The 27,528-nt window shown below is 37.7% G+C and overlaps 1 protein-coding gene across 2 annotated transcripts; it reads right to left on the bottom strand.

Moving 5' to 3' along the window:
• Positions 1–2,150: 2,150 nt before the first annotated feature.
• LOC121466469 (protein-L-isoaspartate O-methyltransferase domain-containing protein 2-like) lies at positions 2,151–21,630 on the bottom strand. 2 transcript variants are annotated; one of them, XM_041680203.1, is made up of 5 exons: positions 21,309–21,630; positions 20,205–20,307; positions 18,713–18,884; positions 14,473–14,596; positions 2,151–2,971 (listed from the first exon to the last, which is right to left on the bottom strand). In XM_041680203.1, the coding sequence occupies exons 1-5, from the start codon at positions 21,613–21,615 to the stop codon at positions 2,598–2,600; spliced, it is 1,080 nt and encodes a 359-aa protein (XP_041536137.1). In that variant the 5' UTR covers positions 21,616–21,630; the 3' UTR covers positions 2,151–2,597. The 2 variants fall into 2 exon arrangements, with proteins under 2 accessions (XP_041536137.1, XP_041536138.1); XM_041680204.1 differs by having other exon boundaries at positions 2,740–2,971; positions 14,473–14,600.
• Between the last annotated feature and the right edge of the window lie 5,898 nt (positions 21,631–27,528).

Genomic DNA, 27,528 nt, shown 5'->3' with positions numbered 1-27,528 from the left:
GTCAGAGTGTCAACTTGATTTTTCCATCAGTCTGGATATTTTAAAGGTTCTTAATATTGTTTTTTGTTAATTAAATGAAAACAGGCTCTTTTACAGACTCTTAGAATTATGTACTGTTTTGAAGGTAATCTGATGGATGATGGATTTTGATGGCCAATTTGAATCTAGCTTTGGGATGGCATCTGATAAACTCACTTCTACATGTGCTGGATATGCCAACACTAGGGTGTTTGCAGGTGTGGAATAATTACACAATGTAAAAAAAAAGGAACTGACATTTGGAACGTGTACAAACTGCAAGCCCACTGAACAGAATGGGATTTTAGCAAGATGTAAATGTAACCAATTCCATACTCAACACAGAAGCAATGCTGAGAATAAAATGTCTTAACTACTTTTTTATTGATTCACTTGAGTTCCCCATGTGTTTCATCTCATTGAAAGAAAAAAAAAACAGTGTTTCTAAAGTTCTTAGATTTTCGACTTTAAGTTGCACATTGGCAAATCTATTTTTATGTATACCTTTGATTCTTACATTAAAACAGAAGTCACATGTTTAAAAATAACCACTCCTTAAAACAAAAGCAGTTATCAATGTTGTTTACAATACAAATCCTGAAGACATTTGATTACATTAAGATTTAGTAGTCTAAAAAAGAATGCGGTACATTATACTAAATTCTGGCAACAAAGTGTGTTTACTCACAAGAAAATTCCAATTCTTCCCTGGTTTTATAAAGACCAATCTATTTCTCACATGTTATAACTCTATTCAATTGAATTATGATTTAAAATGCAGAGTGATAACAACTACAAAATATAAATACAAAATGCTAAGAAAAGTTTATCATGTAAAGGAAAATGTCTCATGCATTATAATTTTTTTAATCCAGCATAAAGGCAAATGTGGTTTTTCAAAATGCAGCCCACATGCAATCACAGGAAAAAATTCAGTCAAGCCACCTAATATACAGACTTTACAGATTTATTTAAATTTATGTTCAAAATTCCAGTAACAAAAGTCTACCTAACAATTAGAGTTAACATCAACTAAGATCTGCAAACCACAAACATTTGCAAGCCAAGTTAGAGCATGCAATTCTCTCTGAAAGAAAAGAAGCCTGACGTGGAGTTAAACGGCAGGTAAAAACAACTATGAACTTTCTTTAAATAGCTTATATTTAAAGTAATGTAAGTGTACATTATATTTATAATATAGGGCAATATATGTTTTACCAACTATACATGCAGACTATACTGTGTGGTAAAATGATTCAACTTAAAAAAGAAAAAGAAAAAAGATCCAAAATATCCATTTAAGCTGGAGAAATCACAAATCAAACCTCTCCCTGCAAGTCATGTGAGGCTAACCTGAAAATAAATCATAAAATCTCAGTACTTAAATCCTAAATTAACACTCTAATTTGGGTTTATTGTTAACAATTTACACTATTCTTTTCTTTGGGTTAAAAAAGATTTTTTTTTAAGAGCCAGCTTTTGGAATCAGTAATGTAACTTCAAGTCCTGCCCTCTGACAGCCAGAAAGGTTGCTTTTTAAAAAAAATATTGATAGTTCTCAACACCAACACCCTGGAGATAATAAATTTCACAACTCACTGGGTTAAACTGCTCTAATGCAATGGAGCTAGTAAAATACATATATCTGTTCTTAAGAAAATTTACAAAACTAACAATTTTTTCCAGAATTATAAAAGATAAAAATCTATGAATTGATACTCTAGTATGATCACAGAAAGATAGCAAACTAAAGTCAAGAAGTATGCAGGGAGGGGGCTGTCTGTAACACCCTGCAGTCTCTCTACTTGCTCTGAAAATTCCCATTTAAATACCTTAGAAACCTGTTCTGGTCTTTGCAATTCAGTGACTAGTTTATCACTCACACATTTTTTTTTAAGTAAGAAAAACTTGTTTTCTTTTTAGACTATCCTGTAAGAGATTACTTGATGGTGGTTCCTATCAAGTAACAGAGGGCATGAGGGAGAGAGGGTCAACTACTTAGAAGCCTTTGGAAATTTCAGAAAGACGTCTGGCAGTTTTATATTTTATTCCTCTTCCTCCTGCATCTCATTTTCTTTTCCTTTTAAAAATTTCAAGTTGATATTTCACATAAGATTTGATTAACATAAGAGAGGCTTTCCAACATTTCCCAACCTAGAAAACAACAAAAGTCAGATGAACTCAGTGCCAGCAATAGAATCACGACATAAATTCAAGCTGAATAGTGGTATGTCACACCCAAAGATGCCCTCACACCTTTCCAAACATGCCCCTTGCTTCACACAGGATCCAATACAATTCAGTTCCAGCCTCAATGTATAAGTTTGCCTGCATGAGGAGCAGATATCATGCAGGTCCCAGTGAGTTCAAATTACAGCAAAACCAACAAGATGCACACCCCACCCCACCCCCGCCACTGAGGAAAATAATTCAATGAAGTTTCTTGTTGGATTGTGCTTAAATAAATCACACCATTGCATGAAAGTTTTAGAGGATAGTCAGGAACCAATGAAGGGAAAAGACACGTGTACCTGGCCAGCGGTTTGTTCTGGGTATCCTGGTCCCACTCTCCCACAAGCTCACTTTTCCCTGTAATACAGCAGGTAGTACTTCAGGGGGTCGGGCAATGGGAGGCGCAATACCCTCTGGCGAAGGAAGTTTACTGGTGGCTCAGGCTTGGCCTCCCGTAAGGTCCTCTCTGCCACTTCCCGCCAATCCTCCTCTGCATCCTCACAGCTGGTGTCATCAGAGGGGTTGGAAATTCGACTGGCAAAGACTTCTTTGTCCAAAAAGACAATGGTCTCCATTCGCCGACGACGAAGTCGCCTTCTTTTAAACATAGGTGTGCTCTTCAGTCCACCTCCTCTGGTGGCTTCCTGGCGCATAGCCCTCTTGATGCTGCCACGGATAGCAAGCCTGGCCAGGTCCTGCAGGCTGCGCACAGCCAGTGGTGCTGTGGACAGGGTAGAGCCTATGGGCACGGGCAAGGTCAACCCCACACCTAACTTGCTGGAAGAACTTCAAAGAAGGGAACATTGTAACAAAATAGGAACCAGTGGTCTACTCTGCATGCGTGTTTCTTAGACATATCCACATATACTAATTCTAACAAAATAGGAACCAGTGGTCTACTCTGCATGCGTGTTTCTTAGACATATCCACATATACTAATTCTAACAAAATAGGAACTAGTGGTCTACTCTGCATGCGTGTTTCTTAGACATATCCACATATACTAATTCTAACAAAATAGGAACTAGTGGTCTACTCTGCATGCGTGTTTCTTAAGACATATCCACATATACTAATTCTAACAAAATAGGAACTAGTGGTCTACTCTGCATGCGTGTTTCTTAGACATATCCACATATACTAATTCTAACAAAATAGGAACTAGTGGTCTACTCTGCATGCGTGTTTCTTAGACATATCCACATATACTAATTCTAACAAAATAGGAACTAGTGGTCTACTCTGCATGCGTGTTTCTTAGACATATCCACATATACTAATTCTAACAAAATAGGAACTAGTGGTCTACTCTGCATGCGTGTTTCTTAGACATATCCACATATACTAATTCTAACAAAATAGGAACTAGTGGTCTACTCTGCATGCGTGTTTCTTAAGACATATCCACATATACTAATTCTAACAAAATAGGAACTAGTGGTCTACTCTGCACCATGCGTGTTTCTCAAGGACATATCCACATATACTAATTCTTAATCTGAAAAGGAAAGAAATACTGTCTAGCCATACATCAGTCAACAGCAGAATTTGGAACCTTAGGGTTTGTTCTTGCAGACTAGTTTATAACTCAATTTACTCTGCTCAATGACATGATAACATCTACTCATCAATACAGTAATCTATATTTCGAACATCCTTTTATCTATTTTAATAGTTTCATAGTAATTTATATATTATTTTTCTGCTAAAGTAGACAAATGAAAATCTAAAACCATTTTAAGGAAAAACAAAATTTCCAAATCACACCAAAGGGAAAAAAAATGGAAACCAAACACAACTTTAAGCTAACAATAAACACATAGCAGTAATAAGGGTTTTTCTCAAAGTAAAAGGAATTAGAGACCAAGGGTTTAAATACATTAAACAGAAAATCTAAAACCCTTTTTCCCTCCAGTGCACATAACTGTAGGGATAAGTCCCGCCCCTTAGGGGGCGTGTTCGCCTCGGGCTAATGTCTGCCTATAAATTTGGCCAGCAAGCTCTGAGCGCTTGCTTCTGCTTTCCTGGTCTCCGCGGGAACGGTGGTTCTGTAAGTCTATTTCTACATTAAATCTATATATATATATTTCTACACTCTGTCTGCATTCATTTACGCCGTTACATTTTGGCGTCCAACGTCGGGCTATTTTGCCCCCGACTCAAGCGGGTAGCCCGCTAGCTAACACAGCACCCTCCCCGGTGCTGTTTTTCAGTTCGTGACTCCGGCCCCAGTGCCGAGTCCGAGACACACTCGCGACACAGGCCCATTCTGCCTGCCTTGGCTAAGTTTTGCAGCGGAACCCCACTGCCTGAATTAGCAGAAGCTCAAGTACTTGCGGTTTTGCAACAAAAGCTGCCACAGCGTCAGATTTGGTCTGTTACAAAGTGACTTGGCCGGTTGTGGTGGCCCACGCCGGTAGGATTTGCTGAAGGAGGCAGAGGCAGGAGGATCACAAGTTTGAGGCCGGCCAGGCAGTGGTAGAGCACGCCTTTAATCCCAGCACTTGGGAAGCAGAGGCAGGCAGATCTCTGTGAGTTTGAGGCCTGCCAGGCCTTGGTAGTGCACGCCTTCAATCCCAGCACTTGGGAGGCAGAGACAGGCGGATCTCTGTGAGTTCAAGGCCAGCCTGGTCTACAAGAGCTAGTTCTAGGACAGGCTCCAAAAACACAGAGACCACCACTGGCAGGAACCGATCTTTGCAGGTAAAAAAATTTTCTTTTATAAATAAAATGTCTGAACACATTACTATTCAAGAATTTAATGATTTTTTTAATTGTACCATGTGGGAGATTTTACAAGAGGTGTCTATCACCCCACATATATGGATCCTTCTGGGATTCGTAGTTTTCATTGGCACCAAATGGTTTGATAATAGAAATATGATAAAGTCTTTACGAGACGAATCCAGGATTCTTAAGGTAGAGATTGAACGCTTAAAAACAATTGAGAATGATAACAATCTTCTCAAGAATCAGTTTGAAGTTCTCCAGGCTGATAACAATCTTCTCAAGAATCAGGTTGAAGTTCTCCAGACTGATAACAATCTTTTCGAGAATCAGTTTGAAGTTCTCCAGGCTGATAACAATCTTCTCAAGAATCAGGTTGAAGTTCTTCAGGCTGATGTTAAGGAGAAATTCATTACTATGGAAGAGGGAACAGCTGATCTGGACCATAAGATTCAGTCCCTTTCTGTAGGAAATGAAACATTAACTGAGAGAATCAAAACTGCTGAATGTGACAATCGGATTTTGTCTAAAGCTTATGACAGATTGACGGAAAGATTGTCAATACAAGAAGGCACGGTTTATGCCATAAAAATTATGTCCAAAGATGAGATGTTATCTCTAACGGACAAACTTCATATTTTAGAATCCTCAATGAAGGCTTTGGAACATAATTCTGGACAGGAGATTCAGACATTGCAGAAGGCAATGGTGAATAGAATTGAAAAGATTGAGGAATTTCTAAATTCTGATGAGGAAGAGCAAAGGGTAGAAAGGAAAATTTTAACTACATCTGTGGGTAAGTCTCTCCGGGACAATTTCCACAAAGCTCTACCTACAGCTCTACCTGCCTTTCCAGTAATAACAACAGAGAAGGTGATTGGTTCCAAAAACCCTAGGGTCATCAAGGAGGATACATGGGAACCTGTGCGTATGAATGATCTCAAGGAAATAAAACAGGCTGTCATGACTTTTGGGATGCAAGCCTCTTTTGTTAAGGAGATGCTAAGATCTTGGGCCACGACAAGCAGAGCAACCCCCTCAGACTGGCTCCAGCTGAGCTCTGCAGTACTGGAGAGTGGACCGCAATTGAAATGGAAATGCTTATTCAGGCAAGAGGCTAGACTCTTAGAACAGCAGGAAAAAGCGAAGGGAATTGACATTTCCCTAGATCAAATTCTAGGTGAAGGGCTCTTTTCTGATCCTCAGGAACAAGCTAATTTGGATGAAAACACACTCTCCATGTGTACTACAGCAGCCTTAAGGGCTTGGGACAGGGTACAAGACCCAGGACAGAGAATGGAATCATTTGTCAGAGTTAAACAGGGTCAGAGAGAACCCTTTAGTGACTTTTTACAAAGATTAACTAAGGCTGTACAAGTAGGAATATCTGACCCAGAAGCAAGACGTATAATGATTGAGTCTTTGGCTTATGAAAATGCAAATGTGGAATGCAAAAGGATTTTGGGTCCTTTAAAGCTCAGATCAGCACCATTGGAAGAATGGGTCTTGCATACACTCAATGTTGATACATTTGATTATGGCACTGAAGCATGGGTAGAAGAAGCAATTTCCAATGGTAAAAGGAGACACCAGAATACCAAATGTTTTAATTGTGGAAAAATGGGTCATATTAAAAGGAATTGTAAACAACGGATTTTCAGAAATAATAATAATAATGCATCTTTCAGAAATAATAATAATAATGCATCTTCTAGAAATAACAGAAATAGGAGGACTCAGCCTTCAGGTTTATGTAGAAGATGTGGAAAGGGCAGACATTGGACGAATGAATGCAGGTCTACAAGAGATAGACAAGGCAACCTGATACAGCCGGGAAACGTGAGAGGGGGGGCCTCACAGGCCCCCATGGCAAACATGGTTCAGTCATATCCAGTTTCTGCAGAGAACGTGCCTCATCAGGACAATTAGGAAGCCCCATGCCTACTGTTACAAGCAATAATGATCAGAAAGATAAGTTACGTGTGTTTTGGCAAACTTCTATAAATGATCAAAGACCTAAACTGAGAGTGTGTGTAAATGGCATTTTTATTACTGGCCTGCTGGACACAGGTGCTGATGTAAGTATCATTACCCCAGAATCTTGGCATCCGTATTGGCCTCTTCAGAATGTAAATGTTCAGCTCCTGGGAATTGGAACCCTATCTCGAGTAAGGCAGAGCACGAGATGGGTTGAATGTATAGGGCCAGAGGGACAAATAGGAAAATTAAAGCCATATGTAGCCAATATTGCAATGAATTTATGGGGTCGTGACCTATTACAACAATGGAATACTGAAATTAACATTCCTGCTAAATCAAGAGCCTATATTTCTGAGAATAATATTAAAAGATATTACAAACTGAGAAAACCGGCCATTCGGGCTGTAAAAGAACAAGCAATTGATGTCCCTTCAGAGATACCAACAGCCTTGCCTCTAAAATGGTTGACTGAGAAACCAATATGGACAAAGCAATGGCCTTTAGCTGAGGAAAAGTTACAGGCTTTAGAACAGCTGGTACAAGAACAATTAGATGCTGGACATATAGAAGAATCTACCAGCCCTTGGAATTCTCCTGTATTTGTGGTTAAGAAAAAATCAGGTAAATGGAGAATGGTGACAGATCTCAGGGCCATCAACAAGGTTATTCAACCTATGGGCCCTCTGCAATCTGGAATTCCTTTGCCCTCTTTATTACCAAAAGGATGGCCTCTCATAGTTATTGATTTAAAGGATTGTTTTTTCACTATACCTTTGCAAAAAGAAGATAGAGAAAAATTTGCCTTCACAGTGCCTACTTATAACAATTCTCAACCTTCGAGGAGGTACCACTGGACCGTTCTCCCCCAGGGTATGTTAAATAGCCCCTCCCTGTGCCAATATTTTGTGAACCAACCATTACAAATAATACGCAAGAAATTTCCCAAATCTATAGTATACCATTACATGGACGACATCTTGTTATCCGATTCAAACATGGATACCTTGAACAGACTGTTTGAAGAAATAAAGATACTTTTACCTAAATGGGGATTGCAATTAGCTCCTGAAAAGATTCAGAAGGGAGATTCTGTTAATTATTTAGGTTATAAAATAGGTTTGCAAAAAATTAAGACACAAAAAGCACAAATTAGGAGAGATCGCCTACGGACTCTTAATGACTTTCAAAGACTGTTAGGAGACATTTCCAGTCTACGACCAGCTATTGGAATAACACCTGATTTAATAATTCATTTGAACAAAACCTTGGATGGTGATAAAGATTTAAACAGTCCCAGAGAATTAACAGCTGAAGCAGAAAAGGAACTGACAATGATTGAGGAAAAATTACAACAGGCACATGTGGACAGGGTGAATCCAGAGCTCGATTGTATTCTCGTCATACTACCATCAAAAATTTCTCCTACAGGAATTTTAATGCAGAGAGATGATATTATTTTGGAATGGATCTTTTTACCACATAAACCAAGTAAGAAACTGAAAACTTATGTGGAAAAAGTCTCTGAGTTAATTATAAAAGGCAAGCTGAGACTTCGTCAACTAGCAGGCATAGACCCAGCAGAAATTATAGTGCCTTTCACTGCTGATGAACTAAAGAAATTATGGGAAGATAATGAACCATGGCAAAGAGCTTGTGCTAATTTTTTGGGAGACATTAATAACAACTATCCAAAAAGCAAGCGGCTTAACTTCATAAAGAGAACTTCTTGGATTCTTCCTCGAATCGTCCGTGATGCTCCAATAACTGGAGCCCGTACATTCTATACTGATGCCAATAAATCAGGGAAGGCAGGTTACAAATCAGAAGACTTGGATAAGGTGGAACAAAGTCCGTATACTTCTGTCCAGAAGGCGGAATTATATGCCATTCTTATGGTGCTAAGGGATTTTAAAGAACCTATTAATATAGTTACAGATTCACAATACGCAGAAAGAGTTATTTTACATATTGAAACTGCTGAATTTATACCTGATGATACTGAACTAACCTCATTGTTCCTCCAGGTTCAAGATTTGATCAGGAACAGGCTTTGCCCTATGTACATAACACACATCCGATCCCATACGGGTCTGCCAGGTCCTCTAGCACAAGGTAATGCAGAAATTGATCAATTATTGATTGGTAGTGTGCTACAAGCCTCTGAATTTCATAAAAAACATCATGTTAATAGCAAAGGTTTGAAGAAAGAGTTTTCAATTACATGGCAACAAGCTAAGGAGATTGTAAAGAAATGCCCTACTTGCTCTTTCTATAACCAAACGCCACTGCCTGCAGGGGCTAATCCAAAGGGCACCCAAAGGAATGAAATCTGGCAGATGGATGTGTTCCACTTTGCAGAATTTGGCAAATTAAAATATGTACACCACACCATAGACACGTATTCAGGTTTTCAATGGGCTACTGCCCTGAGCTCAGAAAAGGCTGATTCAGTAATCACACATTTATTGGAAGTTATGGCCATCATGGGTATACCTGCGCAAATAAAGACAGATAATGGTCCAGCATATGTATCTAAGAAAATGAAACGCTTTTTTGATTATTATAATATAAAACACATTACAGGTATACCAAATAATCCTACAGGTCAGGCAGTTATAGAAAGATCAAATCGTACTATAAAGGATATGCTGAACAAACAGAAAGGGACTGAAAATACCCCCAGAAATAGATTACATAATGCTTTATTAACCTTGAATTTTCTTAACGCTAATGAGAAAGGAACGACAGCAGCAGAAAGACATTGGATAATGGAAAAGTCTGCTGAACTAAATCAACCGATTTATTTCAAAGATGTGCTGACCTCTCAGTGGAAGCCAGGAGATGTGCTACGTTGGGGAAGGGGTTTTGCTCTTGTTTCCACAGGAGAAGAAAAATTGTGGATACCATCAAAATTAATAAAGTTTCGATTTGAAGAGGAGAAACCTCTTGGAAAGGAGAAAATGACAACTCATCCACAATGATGATATTCATACAGGTGGTAAGAAAAACATATAGAATGGGGGCAGGGTTCTGTTCTTATCTCCACAGGAAAACACTCATCTTTGAGAAATTCAAGGGACCCTGGATGTTTGGATACTGACAGATGGAAAAATACCTGCCCAATAGGAAATATCAAGACAACTGAATGGGTTGTGTAAGTAATATTAAACCATATTTCTAAATTTATAAAGCTGGTTTTGAAGTTGGACTCTGGCTCAGTCCCTCTCCAATTCCAAGCCTGTTAGTAAGAGAAAAACCCAGAGTTTCTGGAGTTTCTGTCTCATGTCAAGAGCCATGATATGGGACAGAAAGAAATATGAGTTTAGAAAACATCTTTGCTTCTCTTCATATCTATCATACTTTTCATTGAATATATCTATCATGTCTTTCATTGAATATATATATATGTCTATATATGTCTATATGATTAATGTTTAAGTTTTTCATAATGAACAATGAGTTTTTCCTGAAGTGACATTTGAAGTTTCCAGGAAGAAGATGGGGCCCCATAACAACAACTCCACCTGGTTGATATGACGTCATGATACTGATAGCGCTACTACAAGACCTGCTTTGGGTACCAGCTGCACAAGACAGTTCCAACTTGGTTAGCTGAAATGGTGCACATCTTATACAACATTTTGGCCAGACCTGCATGAAAATACTCAGAGACTATTTGCAATTTTAAAAGACATTATCTTGAAATTTAACCATCATTTTACTTTCACAGGATCCCCCAGAAAGAACGTCGCCCCTATGACAGCTGGAAGTAATTCTAGAGAACGACGTCCCCTCTCCCAGTAAAGTTTGCCCTTGGGTTTAGGGACATCATTTAGGGGTTGATTATAATTAGTATATGATTGAGGGTTGGGAGAGGAATTTTATAAGCTCAAGGATCATTTTGAAAAAAAAAAAAAAGAGGGAATGATGGGATAATAGATTTATAATTGTGAGTTACTGCTTTTAGACAAATATATTGGTATCAATTCTTGTATAATGAAACAAAGTTAAATTATATGGACTATTGTACGCATGCATGTTTCTACCTCTGTTTAAAACATTTTTATGTATTGACATATATTGTATTGATATATATATATTGTATATATTTACCATATTGCAGTGTACATTTCTACCTCTGATTAAGATACTTATATAATATTTGTGTATTGATATATATTTACCTACTGCAATGTATATTTGTACATTGTTTATATTTGGAGGTCATTGTCCTCATTTGTTTCACAGTCGTTTATTGTCTTAGTCTTTAAGTTAGATAGATATTGAGAATTATATAGACTAATTGTCATCTAAGTTTGTCATTTATAATTAGACTAATCAGGTTCTTTAGATATATAGAGATTATACTCAGTATAGATAGATAATCTTCAACCTCTTCAAAGAGCTGTAGAATATGGCCTTTAATCTAACTCAGAGTTTCGTGATAGTGAGACACAATTGCTCCTGGCAACACCGCTCTATTCCCGAGAGAATGTTGAGCACCAAAAACACTCCACCTGGAGCCTTTCTATTTTGGCAGAACTGGCCTTTGGGCAAAGAAATGCCCATACCTCAACCACTGACACAGATACAGAGCGTGCATCAATGGATAAAACAGGACTGTCATATCCTGCCAAGACAGGGTAAGATAGTTTTGAAAAGTTCCTTGCCTTTAATAATGGTATGTCAGTTATGTTAGGCCTTAGCCAAAATTGGTTGACTCAACGTTGCAAACGAGACTTTGGGTGATTGCCCAGGTAGTCAGTTGTCTCTGTCAATTGTTGCACATTTTGGATATATCTCGTTTGTTGAGTAGTGTTTATTCCCTTCTCAGATCTTTGACTGAGTTGAAGATTATATAATTGTAGTTACTCTTTACATTATTTGGACTCCTTGAGATAGAATGTTTAGCAAAGCTTTTGTTCTCAATATTGTTTGTTATATTTATTATTTGTTGTTATTGTATGTAGTTGTATTTGGTTTAGTTCTGTCTTATTTAGACAAAAAGGGGAGATGTAGGGATAAGTCCCGCCCCTTAGGGGGCGTGTTCGCCTCGGGCTAATGTCTGCCTATAAATTTGGCCAGCAAGCTCTGAGCGCTTGCTTCTGCTTTCCTGGTCTCCGCGGGAACGGTGGTTCTGTAAGTCTATTTCTACATTAAATCTATATATATATTTCTACACTCTGTCTGCATTCATTTACGCCGTTACACATAACCTTCTCCAAACAAGATGCCACCCTATAGAGAGGACTCTCGTGTTATCTGCAGCATTTGCTACCTAAATCATAAACCCTGCCTAAAGACCACCAGTATCCTCTGCCCTGCAGAAATGCAAGTCTGTAGACCAGGTTCTAACAGCAAACAATACCTCCTCCCTCTTTCAGAGGTACCAACCTTTCTCTCTTTTCCTCTGTCCCTGAGAACATGGGGCTGTGCTCTCTCTTTGGGATGGTTCTGCAGTATCTTTCCCGCATCCCCCAATGTACTTCAACAAATGACCTGTGGTATATCCTGCTCTCACTAACTCAATTCAAGAAAGACTAGTTCTAGAACCTCTGAAATTCAGCTGTTTCCCCGAGATGCTAAAAACAGTCCCTCACTGGCTACTGGGCTCCCAAGCACCAACTCTGGCCTACTGAGCTTTCTCTAAGGACTACCAGGAATAGCTGGTTCAGTTCATAACCCTTCTCTATGACTTCTCTTCCTTGGGCCTTATGATACCCCCAAAGGCTCCAGTATCCACTCCGCTTCTCTCTCAGTATGATCCTTGGTTTTATATCTATTCTATGACTTTAAGTAATACAGACCATTTCCCTAAGCTGAAATTTCGTCCCAGTCAAGACAATCCTACCCCACACTTAGCATAGACAATAATATCAATACCTTGGGCTCTCCTGTTGCTCCTCAGAAAGGTCATGTATCCCTGAACCCTTCCTGCTGAGGCTAGTGTAGTCTCAATCTTTGTCTCTTGCCTGATGGGGAAAACCCCAACTTCCTGCCTGATGTCTGCCTCCAACCTGAATACAGGCCACTTAGGAGGATGCTCCAGGCAGTGCATGTCCAAGTTGTTCAGCATCATTGTGGGCTGGCTTTGCTATACGGTTTCTCTTACTTCCTTGGTCTCATAAAAATCAGTGATCTAGCAAAATCTGGGAAGACAGAAACTGCAAATACCCTACCCAGCTTTGGTTAATGCTAACCAAATCACATGAATGTTTATCACTAAACATTCACAGTGAGCATTTGAGAAGGCAACACATATCCAGGCTTGATAAGTCCTCATACAGAAACACTCATTTCTAACCAGATCTTCAAAGTCTTCCAAATGCTCTCATGAGTCCTTGTCTTCCACCAAATCCAGCCACTATGCCAGAAGATCAAAGGCCACATTTGTTGAAAGAATAAAATTTCAGAGCACCAGTCTGACAAATTCACCCTCCAAATGATGGCATTGCAGCATCTTCAATAACATCTGAGGCTCTCCACAGCCATACAATGAACTAAAACCCAAACTACACATAAGTCAAGTTTTTCCAACACATCCCACGACAACACCACAGAGTGTATGTCTCTATTGCCTTGGTTTTCCTGGTTCTCTTTTTACTCCTCCTCTCTTAAGGGAATTCCTTCTCACCCTCAAAATCAAGCACAACATAACAACATCTTGTACATGCCTTCCCTAGTCTTTATAAACTCCTTGGTATGTTTCACTGTTAATTGTAAACTGAATTTCATATGACACACAAAGTAGGACAATTTGTTAAATGACTATTACAAATTGAAATGTTTTGTAAAAAATTCACCAAAATGTATTTGTTTTCAATCTATAATAATTCACATTTCTATTATATTTTTCTCCCTCTCTTTCTTGCATACACACACACACACACACACACACACACACATTTTCTAAATGTTTTAAGTGATCAGAAAGCATGATGAATAGTCTTCACTTGGAAATCCTAAATCTTCAAAACTTTGAAATCCTATTTCTGTGAGAACTGTTTAAAATATAAAACATCAGAATGAATATCACCCTATTTAAGCTCCATGCTGAGTCTACATCTTAGAAATAAAAACACAAAGGTTTAGAGCATATGAGGCTACCCCAAATTTCCTAGTCGCACAGTAGAACAGGCTCCTCATCCATATTGCTTACAGCAGCATGAGACAGGTACTGTGAGAAAGAGAAAACTGTGTGCAGGTGCCACTACACATTCCCAGCAGGCAAAGCAAACTGCCTGAGCTTCCCACATGGCAAAATTAGCTCTTCTGTGAATCTGCTACTTTCAAATGCATGATCAGTAACAACATTGTATAGATTTAAAAGAAGACTAAAATCATCTAAGATGGGTTAAATAGAGAGACTTTTTAAATGCCTAAAGTATCTTGTATAATTTGTGGGCTGAAATAAGGGAGGTTAACACTCTTTAATATCAAAGGGATTTTTTTTTGTACTTTTTTTCTATTCTGATTTTAACCAGACATAAAAGACAGGTAGATGCTTATACTCACGTAGCTGAACAAGTCTGGGTTGTCCTGACTCCGAACGGCAGGGTTGGACCAGAGGGGCGAAGGAAACAGCCAGAATCTTTTTTGTTTCCCAAGCAGAGGGGCCTGTGCGTGTTATCTTGGTCAACTATCTCAAAGACAAAACAAGAATATCCAAAGGATTTGGCTACTAGACAACTTACATTTAAGTATAATCGTTTCAATATATGAAATCTAAATATGAAATAGCCTGTCTATATAACACCTAATGTGATGTGAATTACAACTAACAGCAATATATTATTATGCAATGCTTAGCATGAACATACTCAAACTCCTTAACCTACCTTCTGTTTACAAGAAATACAAATGATAAGCAAGTTAAAGGGCTAGAAGAGAATGAGATAAGGAAGAAAAATTCTTACCAAACAATTTTCTAGGGTTCTTCAAAAGAGTGATTGGGGATAAGTTGGGAAGGGTCTGTCCTCAGTAAAAATAATCAAAGATGCACAATAGCCACAATATTTCAACCATAAAAAACCCTGAATTCTGTGCTGATATGGGATGTCCTTATGTGTATGTGTTGCTTTTACTGGATAATGAATAAAGCTGTTTTGACCAATGGCTTAGCAGAGTAAAGCCAGGCAGGATATCCAAACAGAGATATAGAAAGACAGTAGGCAGAGTCAAGGAGACACCATATAGGAGACAGACGCAAGAACCTTACGGGTAGGCTACAGCCTCGTGGTAATATATAGATGAATAGGAATGGGTTAATTTAAGATGTAAGAGCTAGCTAGGAATACACCTAAGCTACTGGCCAAAGAGTGTAATAATTAATATAGTTTCTGTGTGATTATAAAGGTACAAACTCTGCTTTCAGTGTGCTGCTTTCAGGAATATAGCTACAATGGCATCTGAGGCACAAAACATCTAAGGTGCAAGCCATCTGCACCTGTAACAGGAAGGGAGCAGGAGAGGCCAGACACTACCACCATGTTGATGTGACTTTATTCAACATAAATGTGTCATTTTGGATATCTAAGCAATTGTCCTTACTCTCACTAACTGCACTTCAGAGGTGCAGTGGAATATGTTATCGGATACACAGCAATGTAGATCATTAAAACACTTTATATTATACAATTAGTACCTAAGAATCCAATTTAACAACAAAGTCGCATTTGTTTAACATGACTAGGACAGTCTGTAAGTAGCCAAGTAAGTCATAGAACTTATAAGTTTATATGCTTATCTTTTCTAAAAACATCTAACTCAGAAAATCATCCACAATTAAGACTCTTTAAAAGGATTAAGCAGCACAATATATAGAAAAAATATCTAAAGATTAATCATATTCAGGGATAACAGCAGAAACATTCTTTCAGAAAATTTTGAAGATTAAAAAAACGTGTATGTGTGTGTGCAAAGGTCTGTGCATGAGTGCCAGTGCTCTCAGAGTCCAGTACAGAACATCAGAATCCCTAAAGCTGGAGTTACAGATCTTCATGAGCTCAGTTCCTTTGTAAGAACAGTATGTTCTGGGAGGGGGGAGGAGTGGGAGGCTGGGAGGAGGCGGAAATTTTTTTTCTCAATAAAAAAAAGAGAATAAAAAAACAATATATATTGTATATATGTTTTGCTTACAATATATTGTAAACATATACATATTATTTACAATAAAAAATCAAATAAAAAAAAGAACAGTATGTTCTTAACCGTTGGGCCATCTCTTCATCACCTAGAATCTTTTTTTGTTTTGTTTGTTTGTTTAAGAAGAGGGTTTTTGTTTTTGTTTTTGTTTTTTTGTATTGCCCCGGCTATCCTGGAACTCGCTCTGTAGACCAGGCTGGCCTCCAACTCAGAGTTCCACCTGATAAAAGGCATGCACCACCACCATCCAACTACCCAGAAACTTTCTTTTTAAAGGATAGTTTCTAGCTAGAATGAACATCAAACATTTAAGCATAGTACATAAATGACATGTAAGACCTTAAATAAAACTATAAGCCTGTATTTCATAATCTAGATGAACAGATGGAGATAGTATGAGGATGCCCATCCTTTTCAAATTAACTAGAGTTAAAATGATCTCAATCAAAATTAGTGATACTAAAAGACAAACAAAGCCTTATTAGTCACCTCCCTTTGATAAAAAAAAAGGGCAAATTACTTAGAAAATTAATAAGCAAACATTAAGAACCAAAATTTATCCTATATGTCTTACATAATGTATACTTCAGGGGGACCAAATCAGTAATAAGCAGTTTTCTCTTTATCAAAGTTAAACAGCACCTAAATACAGAAAAAATGAAGGAATTTAAATGTATTATTCTATAGTTCTCAATGAAACAATGGATCAGGCTACTATCATTTTACAAGGATGAGTAAACAGAGAAGCTGCTTGTACCTACATACTTAAGTAGAACTTATCCTCAAGATCCAAGGTTTTTAACATACAAGCAATTGTATACTAAAAATATTCAGAAATAATTGTCTACTTCTGAACATGTACAGACTTTCTGCTTGTCATTATTCCAGCAACACAATAACTATTTATATAGTACTGATTGGTGTGGGAGAATTGTCTGTATTCTATCAATCATGTTATAAGTAAACGTTGATTGGCCAGGCAGGAAATACAGGCGGGAAAACCAGACAGGAAGAAGAAATGATGTAATGAGAACAGGAGAATTCTGGGAAGGAGGAAATTGATTCCTTCCACTCCTGCCTAGACCACCGAAGCAGCAGGATGTAATCTGCCCCACTGTAAAAAGGTATTGAGCCACATGGCTAACATAGATCAGAAAAATGGGTTAATCAAAATGTGAGAGTAAGCCAGTAAGAGGTTAGAGCTAATGGGCCAATCAGCTTATAATTTATGGAGACCTATGTGTGATTTTCTTTGGGGCTAAACAGTTGTGGGGTACTGGGCAAGACAAAAACCCCAACAAACAAGCAGACTGGCCCTCCATGTTACAACTGATACTCTATCAGACATTACAAGTAATCTAGAGGAATTCTGAAACACACAGGAGGATGTGTGTAGTCCATATGCCACTATCACATGACATGATTTTATAAAAGGATCTGAGGCATCTCCATATTTTGTCATCATGAGTGGAAGAAAGTGATCTCAGAAAGAATCCTTTGTATACTGAGAGCAAATGTCTATTTTTAATACATGGATTATATTCTTTTGTTCTCCTCCATCAAAATATGACAAAGGTAAACTCTACCAAGCCTCTAGATATAATTACCAATAGGTAGAAAATACAAAGGACAGAAGAACATGTATCTATGGACTGAAAAGTCCAGAGTGTAGGAAAACACTACGAGACCAATAACCTACTCTCCTGAATAAATCAGTTGTAAAGAAAATATGAATAAGAAAACCAATAGATTAAAAAATAAGAAGGAAAACTGAGCTAGGAAAATAGCTCAGTTGGTAAAGTGTTTGACATGCAAACAGGAGAACCAGAGTTCCAACCCTCAGCACTCAATTAAACATTAAGGCAGATGGTGTGATTCACCTGTAATCCCAACAGCCGGAAGGTGGAGACAAGGAATCCACAGAGCAAGCTGGCTAGCTAGATTAGGCAAACTGGTAAACTCTGGTTTCAAGTGAGAAATCCTGCCTCCATACATAAGGTGGAAAGCAATCAAAGAAAATACCAGATGTCAATTCTCTGGCCTCCACATGCACATGACATACATACCTGCACACTGGAAGATATACGTGGCCACACACTTGTGAATACCCATACATAAACACACACACCTAAGACATGCATCAACCAAATGCAACTTTTAAATACCAAAATGATATAGATTCAAAATTAGATGACTTAAAATTACATTCATGACCTCTTTTAAGTAAAGCATTGTAAGTTACAAGACAATCTATACAAGAAAATTTTGGAAAAGGAAAAAATGTGTAAAATACTTTCCATCAAGTATTGAGCAAGTAGACCATTATAAGACAACAAAAACAACAAAGGGAGCTAGGATGAAGATGAAGAGAAGGAAGAAGAGGAGGGAAGGAAGAAAATTAGTGGTGAGAAGGAAAAAAGAACAAAAAGAACAAATCTAAGAGAAAAAGGAGGTAAGGGAAGGTTCAGACATAGCACCTAGGGTTTGGAAGACCTAGGCATATCCATCCTGCCCTCGGTTAATAAAACGGCAGAAGCTATTGCAAAAGTAGTACAGATAAACTGACTGTGAAGGAGAGTATACACAACATCACCTGTGTAGAGAACCTGACCTTCTCTTCCAAGGGCATGACAAGGATCCCTCCAACTTTAAGAAGATTCTTCATGTACTCTTCGTGTTCTTTCTGCACACCTGCTCCACAACACACACGATCATACTGACAACAATCTGGAGCAATCTCTAGGCAATTGCCAGTTACAAACAAAGGTTCACAGAAGTCAAATCTGCGAAGAAAGAAGTTTTCTGTAACTATATGTGTCATTGCAACAAGTGCATAAAACAAACTTGTGCTTACCATAGGTTATGTTTTAATTATAAAATCACAGACAAGGAAACACTTTCTGGATCCAGGAGCTAGAAGCTGTATTACTATATAAATAGATCCTTAGAAATTACAAACAAAATAAAATGAAAGTGAATGTTCCAACATGATCTAAATATAAAGCAACAGCAGCCATCAGTTTTCACTGTTTTTACAATGTGCAACACCACATTCAGTTGCATGACAAGCAGATTTTGATTATTTCAGTGTGTGTGTGTGCATGCATGTACCGCATGCATGCATGAAAACTTCAGAGGACAACTTGTAGAAGTCAGTTCTCCTTTCACCAGGTGGTTCCCAGAGATCAAATTCAAATCATCACTCTGGGCAGCAAGTTCCTTTACCTACCCTGAGCCATTCTGCCAATCCCAACAGGAAGTTTTAAAGAGCACTTTCTCTTTTTGGACAGGCACTCTCTACTGTCTAGCCTAGAAACTGACATGTAGACCAACTTGCTCAAACTCACAAAGATCTGCTTGCCTCTGTCCACAACTACCAGCAAAAAAAAGCACTTTTTATTCTCTGAAACTCCCATTCTTTAAGAAGTTTAGTGCATGTTTTAAACACCAAGAGCTACTTACATAAACTGTTCAAAGACAAACGTAACTATTCTATTGTAGAAACCATTAGGTGATAAAAGTTTTCTATACTGGAATATGAAAACTGAATAAAGTTTTTGTTCTCTTCTCTTACTATACTGATGAAAAGTTAATGTAAGTGTCATAAGTTATAAAACACAAAGCTGGCTGGAAAATGGTGGCCCACACCTTTAATTCCAGCACTTGGGAGGCAGAGGCCTGGTCTGATTTCCAGTGTAGTCAGAGCTGTAAAACAGAAAAACCATGTCTCAAAAAATAAAAAAAACAAACAAACAAAAAGCTGCCAAGGTGTGGTGGTGCATGCCTTTAATCCCAGAACTCAAGAGACAGAGGCAGGTGGGTTTATATAAATTTAAGGCCAGCCTGGTCTACATAGTGAGTTCCAAGATAGCCAGGGCTATGTGAGGGTACTTTTTCTCAAAAAACAAAGAAATAAAATAAAATAAAAACCATAAAGCCCTTAAGACTAGAGAATATTAAAATAGTACAGTAACTAGGGTAGATACACATATAACCTGGGATCATCTCATCATACTTTGTTATTGATCAATGCATATTAAACAGGCTTTTTCTATCTATCATTAATGCCCTTAGTTGAACCAATGGGTTGTATCTGACCATACTTGTCAAAACTATCACTTGTTCTGATGAAGACATCCAGTTTCTGCTTGGCATACTCAGTCACATCTGAATGAAGCTCCACCCCATGGTTCACACCAAAAGGACCTGAAAATATTGAGAATAACGAAACTCTTAGAATAGGAAAAGAACCCTTGTTCATTTGTTTTTCTGTACTTTACTAATTACAACACAGATAATTATGTAATGTATAATTACAGAAATTCACGAGGTTTTAAGGTCTCAGCACATTTGTGGCTCTAAATCACTCAGGGAGTCTTTCTATTCATTAACACAGTATTTGTTTTGATGCCTGGACTTTTCAAACATCAAAAGAACAATTTTTTAAAAATTGCAAATTGAAAAAAAAGCAAGAGAAAAAGAAATTTTTCTGAAAAATTTAAGAAAAAATCTATATTTACAAATAAAACTTATATTAGGCTTTCTCTATACCACGTCTCAATCAAAGACAAATTAAGATTAAAAATCATTTCAATTGAGAAGAAAAACAAGCAACATCTAAAATCTTTGCCCCAATATACATTTTATACAAGGCAGGAATTCAATAGCTCTTTGGTTGGTAATCCTGATAATAATATCAGAAATGGCCATATTCTTACATACATTCTACAACTTGTAGAGAATACAGCCTAAATGACTCCAAACATGATAACCTAAGAAATCCCTTCCATCTCTGAAAATGCCTTAAAAATACATAAACTTATTACTCCTTTAGTAGCAAACAACAAAACAGAAACAGCTACAATGAACTTCAACTACCAAAGGATTTTAATGACAGTGGAAAAAAGAGCAAAAGAATGATTAAATTAAATTAAGAAATCACATAAAGTCAAGATTTATACACTTTTGCTGTTTTCCATCATTCATAGCAGAATGCAGCAGCACAGGTAAGAGGAGACAAAGAAATGGAAACCCCCCACTTACAACTCATCAGTCATCCACCACCTGTAGCTAAGCTAAGCTTCAGGCAACTGATAGGAGGTTCATGGTCTTCACCAGGGGATGCAACCAACCCACTACATTTTCTATCTCAAACGATAGACATTGTTCTAACGCAGAGAGGACTCAAGCTCCGTATCCACACTCACCTAGAATGAGGCCCACCATGGAGCTGAGGTAGCCAGTACCACTGCCCAAATTGAGAAATGAGAGCCCAGGCTGCAGATCCAGAGCCTCCATCACCTCTGAGTAGATGCAAGGGGCTGAGAGATGAATGTTTCCATGCTTCCATGCCAAGTCTTTGTACGCATTTTCTTTAAATTCTTCAAGGTAATAATCTGCTCGATCGATAGCTCGGAAAGCCTGCTCTACTAAGTCTGTCCGGATGTACTGGGCTTCCTTCAAATTGTCAATGAGCTCATCGTTGTCCTCACCAGCACTCACAGCACCGCCCATGTTCAAGATTACAATCAAGCAAGACTACAATTAAAACATTAATAACTATTTACATTAAAGTCAAGAGCAAAACAATAAAACCTCTAAACACATGTTATTTTCACGAATATAATAATAAATAAGAATGTAATAAAGACAGAAGTATCTTTTGTCAATAACTGCTTCACCCTCCAAGGATGCTGGTATTGGGAGCAGGGATTACAGGGCCAAAGGAATGGTTCAGTGGGTAAAGTACTTGACACAGAGCCAATAACATTAGTGCATTCCCCAGAACCTACATAAAGATGAGAGGAAAGAATCCAACACCACTGGGTTGTCCTCTGATCTCCTCATTCACACAATGGCATGTGTGAGCCCACACACACCATAATTTTTTTAATTAGGAAAAAAAATCCTAGTACCACTAGAACGTTAAGTCAACAGCAAATAAGCCATTTGATGTTTGACTGACTCAATTTTTTTTAAAAAATTACATTTATTATTTGGAGGACATGTATAGTAGTCTATCGCACCACAAAACACAAGTGGAGGTCAGAGAACAATTTGCAGGAGTGATCTCTAGGGATCCTACGGTACCTTTACCCTTTGAGCCATCCTGAAATTCAAATTTAATGGTATCCCAATGTTAACTAGGGCATTACATCTCAACGTACACACAAACTCATCCACAACAAGCAATCCATCCAACCTGACTTGGTTACTCTGATGTTTAAACTGTAGGTAAAAATATCAACAAAACTTTCTTCCCAAATAGAACACACTGTGACAAATACCTAATTGTAACAAACATAAAATCAGTTTCAAGGCTAACGTTTAGCAGAGAAGTTGTCCCTGCCAGCACTGTGTGTCCTACATCCCTAACACAACTTCCCCTCACCTCTAAGAAATATACCTCTTATCTTTTCCCACAGTGTCTTGCTGAAGAAAGCATTCCTTTTAGGTCCAATTACTAATATACAATATGCCCTGGTAAGTACACAGAGAATATTTTTTACCCTGAAGAAGTCTTTTTCTTCATAGAAAAATAATATCCTCCCCAGTTTTATACTGACCTTGGGTGACTTTTCCAAACTAATGACTTTATTTCTTACAAGGTGGTGATGCTGGTATAAACTGCTGTAGACTATGGAGTCACAGGAAGATCTGTAGACTTTCTGAATCAAAACAGCCTCCTGTTCAGGAGTTCAAGGTCATCTTTAGTGAGTTCCAGGCCAGCATGGACTACATAAGAACCTGTCTCAGACCAGGTGGTGGCACATGCCTTTAGTCACATCACTCAAGAGGCAGAGACAGGAGGAGCTCTGTGAGTTTGAGGCCAGTCTAGTCTACAGAGTGAGTTCCAGGACAACCAAGGCTACACAGAGAAGCCCTGTCTAGAAAAATAAAAAGGAAAATAAAAAAAGAAGAACCTCAATAACGACAAAACTACTATGGTTCCCCTCCCCTCTCAGTCTTCTTTCTGGAACACTAGAGACAACCACTATACACATCCATGTGCACAAATGGTAACAGCGCTGCCTGGAAAACTAAGCCTAGAAATGAAGATACCACTCTGACATCTTAAGACAGGTGAAAAACTATGTCTTGATACATATTTGTTTCTATTTTATGACAAAATAGTCCATCTTCATAATCAAGACAAATAATATTTTTCAACTCATGATTCAACTATTGAAATTTCATCTATTTCTAAAGTAGATTCGGAGCTCTTTCCCCCAGCTGTAACTAGTCCTTAATGCTAATACGGCTGGGCTTAATCTTGGATAAGTCACTTAGTCCTACTGCTACACTATCAATCTAACAGGGTCACCTTAAAATTGGGACACTAGTTGAAAATAGAGTAACGTATTTATATGCTTACAAGCCAATCTAGGAAAGAACCTTTAAAAACCACATAGCTACTGAATCAAGAAAGTCATCCTCTTCACCCTGAATATGTCACTCTGCCACAGTTCCAATATTTAACAGTTTCTAGCAGGTACCACAAACCATGTTAGATATGTTTCATTTAGTACTAGATGTTTATCTTACTGAACTTTTCCTCACATGAAAGCTTATTCCATATTAAAATAACAGAATTTCGCCAGGCGGTGGTGGTGCATGCCTTTAATCCCAGCACTTGGGAGGCAGAAACCAGTCTGGTCTACAGAGTGAATTTTAGGACAGACTCCAAAGTTACAGAGAAACTGTCTCAAAAAAACAAACAAACAAAATAAACAAACAATTTCAGTAAGAATAGCAGCCATCTTTCTAACAGTTACCACCATCCAGTCAGCACTACACTAAACATCTAAAGGTGGAATAAGCTAGCTGGTCTTAGTTACTGATGCTCAGTCACAGACTGCAAGAGGAGTGTGGTGAAACCCAGCACTGTTTAGCCAAAGGCTTTTGTTTTGTGCACATCAAGGGTACAGATGTTAAAGACTCACAAGAGAACAACATTCTTTGTTAATTTTTTGTTAATATTTTCATAATCAAGTATAATGTGCATTTTACTGGTAAACTGTTCTGTGCTGTTTAAGCTTGTTCAAAATGGATGATGAAAGCAAGGCCTCTCTTGTACCAACTCTAGCATATTTGTTTCCAGTGGTCTCCAAATGTTCTCCAAAATACCTTTTTCTAGGACTGGATGGGCACCTAATTCTATGAATGGAGGAAAGAAAGAGCAAAACAGCCCAGGAATAAAATACTGTGTCCTTGATAATGACTAAAACGCTAACCATTTCCAAGACTATCGTTTATCAGATGGTATAAAAACGCCTCAGTAGGAACAGGAAGCCAGAAATTCAGCCATGGAAACCTCACCCATGGAGCGAAAGTTGGCTTGAGAATCCAGATGACCGCTTCAACTTCTCCAGTCATCTGCTTCTTGCTATTCTTTAAAAAACAATAAACAAACAAAAAAAACAACAACTGGAAAGCCTCACCTGGGTATCTCAATCAAGAATTCCAAATGGCTGCTTCAATTAGGACTTTTCCAGATGATTTCTGTCATTATCTTTTGTTTGTTCCCTCAATGGCTACTCGAGTCATCTCTATTAAATGTGAGTACTAAATCTGATGATGTTTTGCTATTTATCTTCTATTGCTATCACTACTCACTACTTGTCATATCACATACAGGATATGACAGTCCTGTTTTATCCATTGATTCATGCTCTGTATCTCTGTCAGTGGTTGAAGTATGGGCATTTCTTTGCCCAAAGGCCAGTTCTGCCAAATAGAAAGGCTCCAGATGGAGTGTCTTTGGTGCTCAATATTCTCTCAGGAATAGAGCAGTGTTGCCAGGAGCAATTGTGTCTCACTATCACGAAACTCTGAGTTAGATTAAAGGCCATTTTCTACAGCTCTTTGAAGAGTCGAAGATTATCTATCTATACTGAGTATAATCTCTATATATCTAAAGAACCTGATTAGTCTAATTATAAATGACAAACTTAGATGACTATTTATCTATATAATTCTCAATATCTATCTAACTTAAAGACTAAGACAATAAACAACTGTGTAACAAATGAGGATAATGACCTCCAAATATAAACACTGTACAAATAAACATTGCAATATGGCAAATATATATTAATACACAAACATTATATAAGTATCTTAATCAGAGGTAGAAATGTAAACTGCAATATGGTAAATATATACTATATATATATATCAATACAATATATGTCAATACATAAAAATGTTTTAAACAGACATAGAAACATGCATGCATACAATAGTCAATATAATTTAACTTTGTATCAATATAGAAGAAGCAATACCAATATATTTGTCTAAAAGCAGTAACTCACAATTATAAATCTATTATCCCATCATCCCTCTTTTTTTTTCAAAATGATCCCTGAACTTATAAAATTCCTCCCCCAACCTCCCAACCCCTAAATGATGTCCCTAAACCCAGGGGTAAACTTTACTGGGAGAGGGGATGTCATCCTCTAGAATTACTTCCAGCTGTCATAGGGGCAATGTTCTTTCTGGGGGATCCTGTGAAAGTAAAATGATGGTTAAATTTCAAGATCAATGTCTTTTAAAATTGCAAATAGTCTCTGAGTATTTTGTGGAGGTCTGGCCAGAATGTTGTACAAGATATGCACCATTTCAGCTAACCAAGTTGGGATCGTCTTGTGCAGCTGGTATCCAAAACAGGTCTTGTAGTACAGCTATCAGTATCATGACGTCATATCAACCAGGTAGAGTTGTTGTTGTGGGGCCCCATCTTCTTCCTGGAAACTTCAAATGTCACTTCAGGAAAAATTCATTGTTCATTGTGAAAAACTTAAACATTAATCATATAGACATGCATATATATATTCAATGAAAGGCATGATAGATATATTCAATGAAAAGTATGATAGATATGAAGAAAAGCAAAGATGTTTTCTAAACTCATATTTCTTTCTGTCCCATATCATGGCTCTTGACATGAGAGAGAAACTCCAGAAACTCTGGGTTTTTCTCTTACTAACAGGCTTGGAATTGGAGAGGGAATGAGCCAGAGTCCAACTTCAAAACCAGCTCTATATATTTATAAAGAAATGTTTAATAAGACATATATAAAAATTAATACTTACAAAATGTGTCCATACATCAGTAATTAAATATTCAGGGTCCCTCAATTTCTTTGAAGATGAGTATTTTCCTGTGGAGATAAGAAAAGAACCCTGCCTCCAACCTATCTGTATTTCTTACCATCAGTATGTTCGCCATCCTTATGAAAGAATTGTTATTTATCTTTTCCAAGTGGCTTCTCTTCTTCAAACCGAACCTTTATTAATTTTGATGGTATCCAAAATTGAATAACCTTGTTGATGGCCCTGAGATCTGTCACCATTCTCCATTTACCTGATTTTTTTCTTAACCACAAATACAGGAGAATTCCAAGGGCTGGTAGATTCTTCTATATGTCCAGCATCTAATTGTTCTTGTACCAGCTGTTCTAAAGCCTGTAACTTTTCCTCAGCTAAAGGCCATTGCTTTGTCCATATTGGTTTCTTAGTTAACCATTTTGGAGGCAAGGCTGTTGGTATCTCTGAAGGGACATCAATTGCGTGTTCCTGTACAGCCCAAATGGCTGGTTTTCTCCGTTTGTAATATCTTTTAATATTATTCTCAGAAATATAGGCTCTAGAAGTAGCAGGAATGTTAATTTCGTTATTCCATTGCTGTAATAGGTCACGACCCCATAAATTCATTGCGATATTGGCTACATATGGCTTTAATTTTCCTATTTGTCCATCTGGCCCTATACATTCAACCCATCTCGTGCTCTGCCTTACTCGAGATAGGGTTCCAATTCCCAGGAGCTGAACATTTACATTCTGAAGAGGCCAATACAGATGTCAAGATTCTGGGGTAATGATACTTACATCAGCACCTGTGTCCAGCAGGCCAGTAATAAAAATGCCATATATATATATATATATATATATATATATATATATATATATATATAAATATATATATAATGCCAAAATATATAAATTGCTCACAAAATTAGACATCAAATGATCAAAATGCCTTACCTTCTCTGAGGACTGGATGGATATGGTAGGGAGGCTGTTTGTTTGCTCCCGGATGCTCAGACCTAAATAATAAAACAGAAACCATATTACTTGGAATACTCATTGGACAATAGCTTAAGTGTATTTATGGCTAACTCATATCATAAAATAACGCATCTCCATTAATCTGTATATTGTCTTCCCTTGTAAAGTTCCAGCATCTGTCTCCAGACAAGCTACATTGCTTTTCTCTGACTCTGCCTTCTTTCTATCAACATTGACTTTCAATTTCCAGACTGGCTTGAACACTGCAAAGTCCCTATCTGAAAGAGAATTGCGATTAACCAATGGTATTCACAGCACAGACAGATGGGACTCTCATATCACCTTAAGCTAAAGA

The sequence above is a fragment of the Microtus oregoni genome, unplaced genomic scaffold (genome assembly GCF_018167655.1).
Source record: "Microtus oregoni isolate MIOR12 unplaced genomic scaffold, Mior012 000033F_ref0000390, whole genome shotgun sequence".
NCBI classification, from domain to species: domain Eukaryota; kingdom Metazoa; phylum Chordata; class Mammalia; order Rodentia; family Cricetidae; genus Microtus; species Microtus oregoni.
Note: the sequence above shows the minus strand (reverse complement) of the source record. Positions and strands in the feature narration are given on the sequence as shown.

Bases quoted from the DNA above. Each gene is read 5' to 3' on its own strand.
- LOC121466469 (XM_041680203.1), bottom strand. From the start codon at position 21,615: ATGGGCGGTGCTGTGAGTGCTGGTGAGGACAACGATGAGCTCATTGAC. The intron at 20,308-21,308 runs GTGAGTGTGGAT...CAATATTTTCAG, and splicing joins CATGGTGGGCCTCATTCTAG to GTCCTTTTGGTGTGAACCAT. The intron at 14,597-18,712 runs GTCAGGTTCTCT...TCTTTGAGATAG, and splicing joins TCATGCCCTTGGAAGAGAAG to TTGACCAAGATAACACGCAC.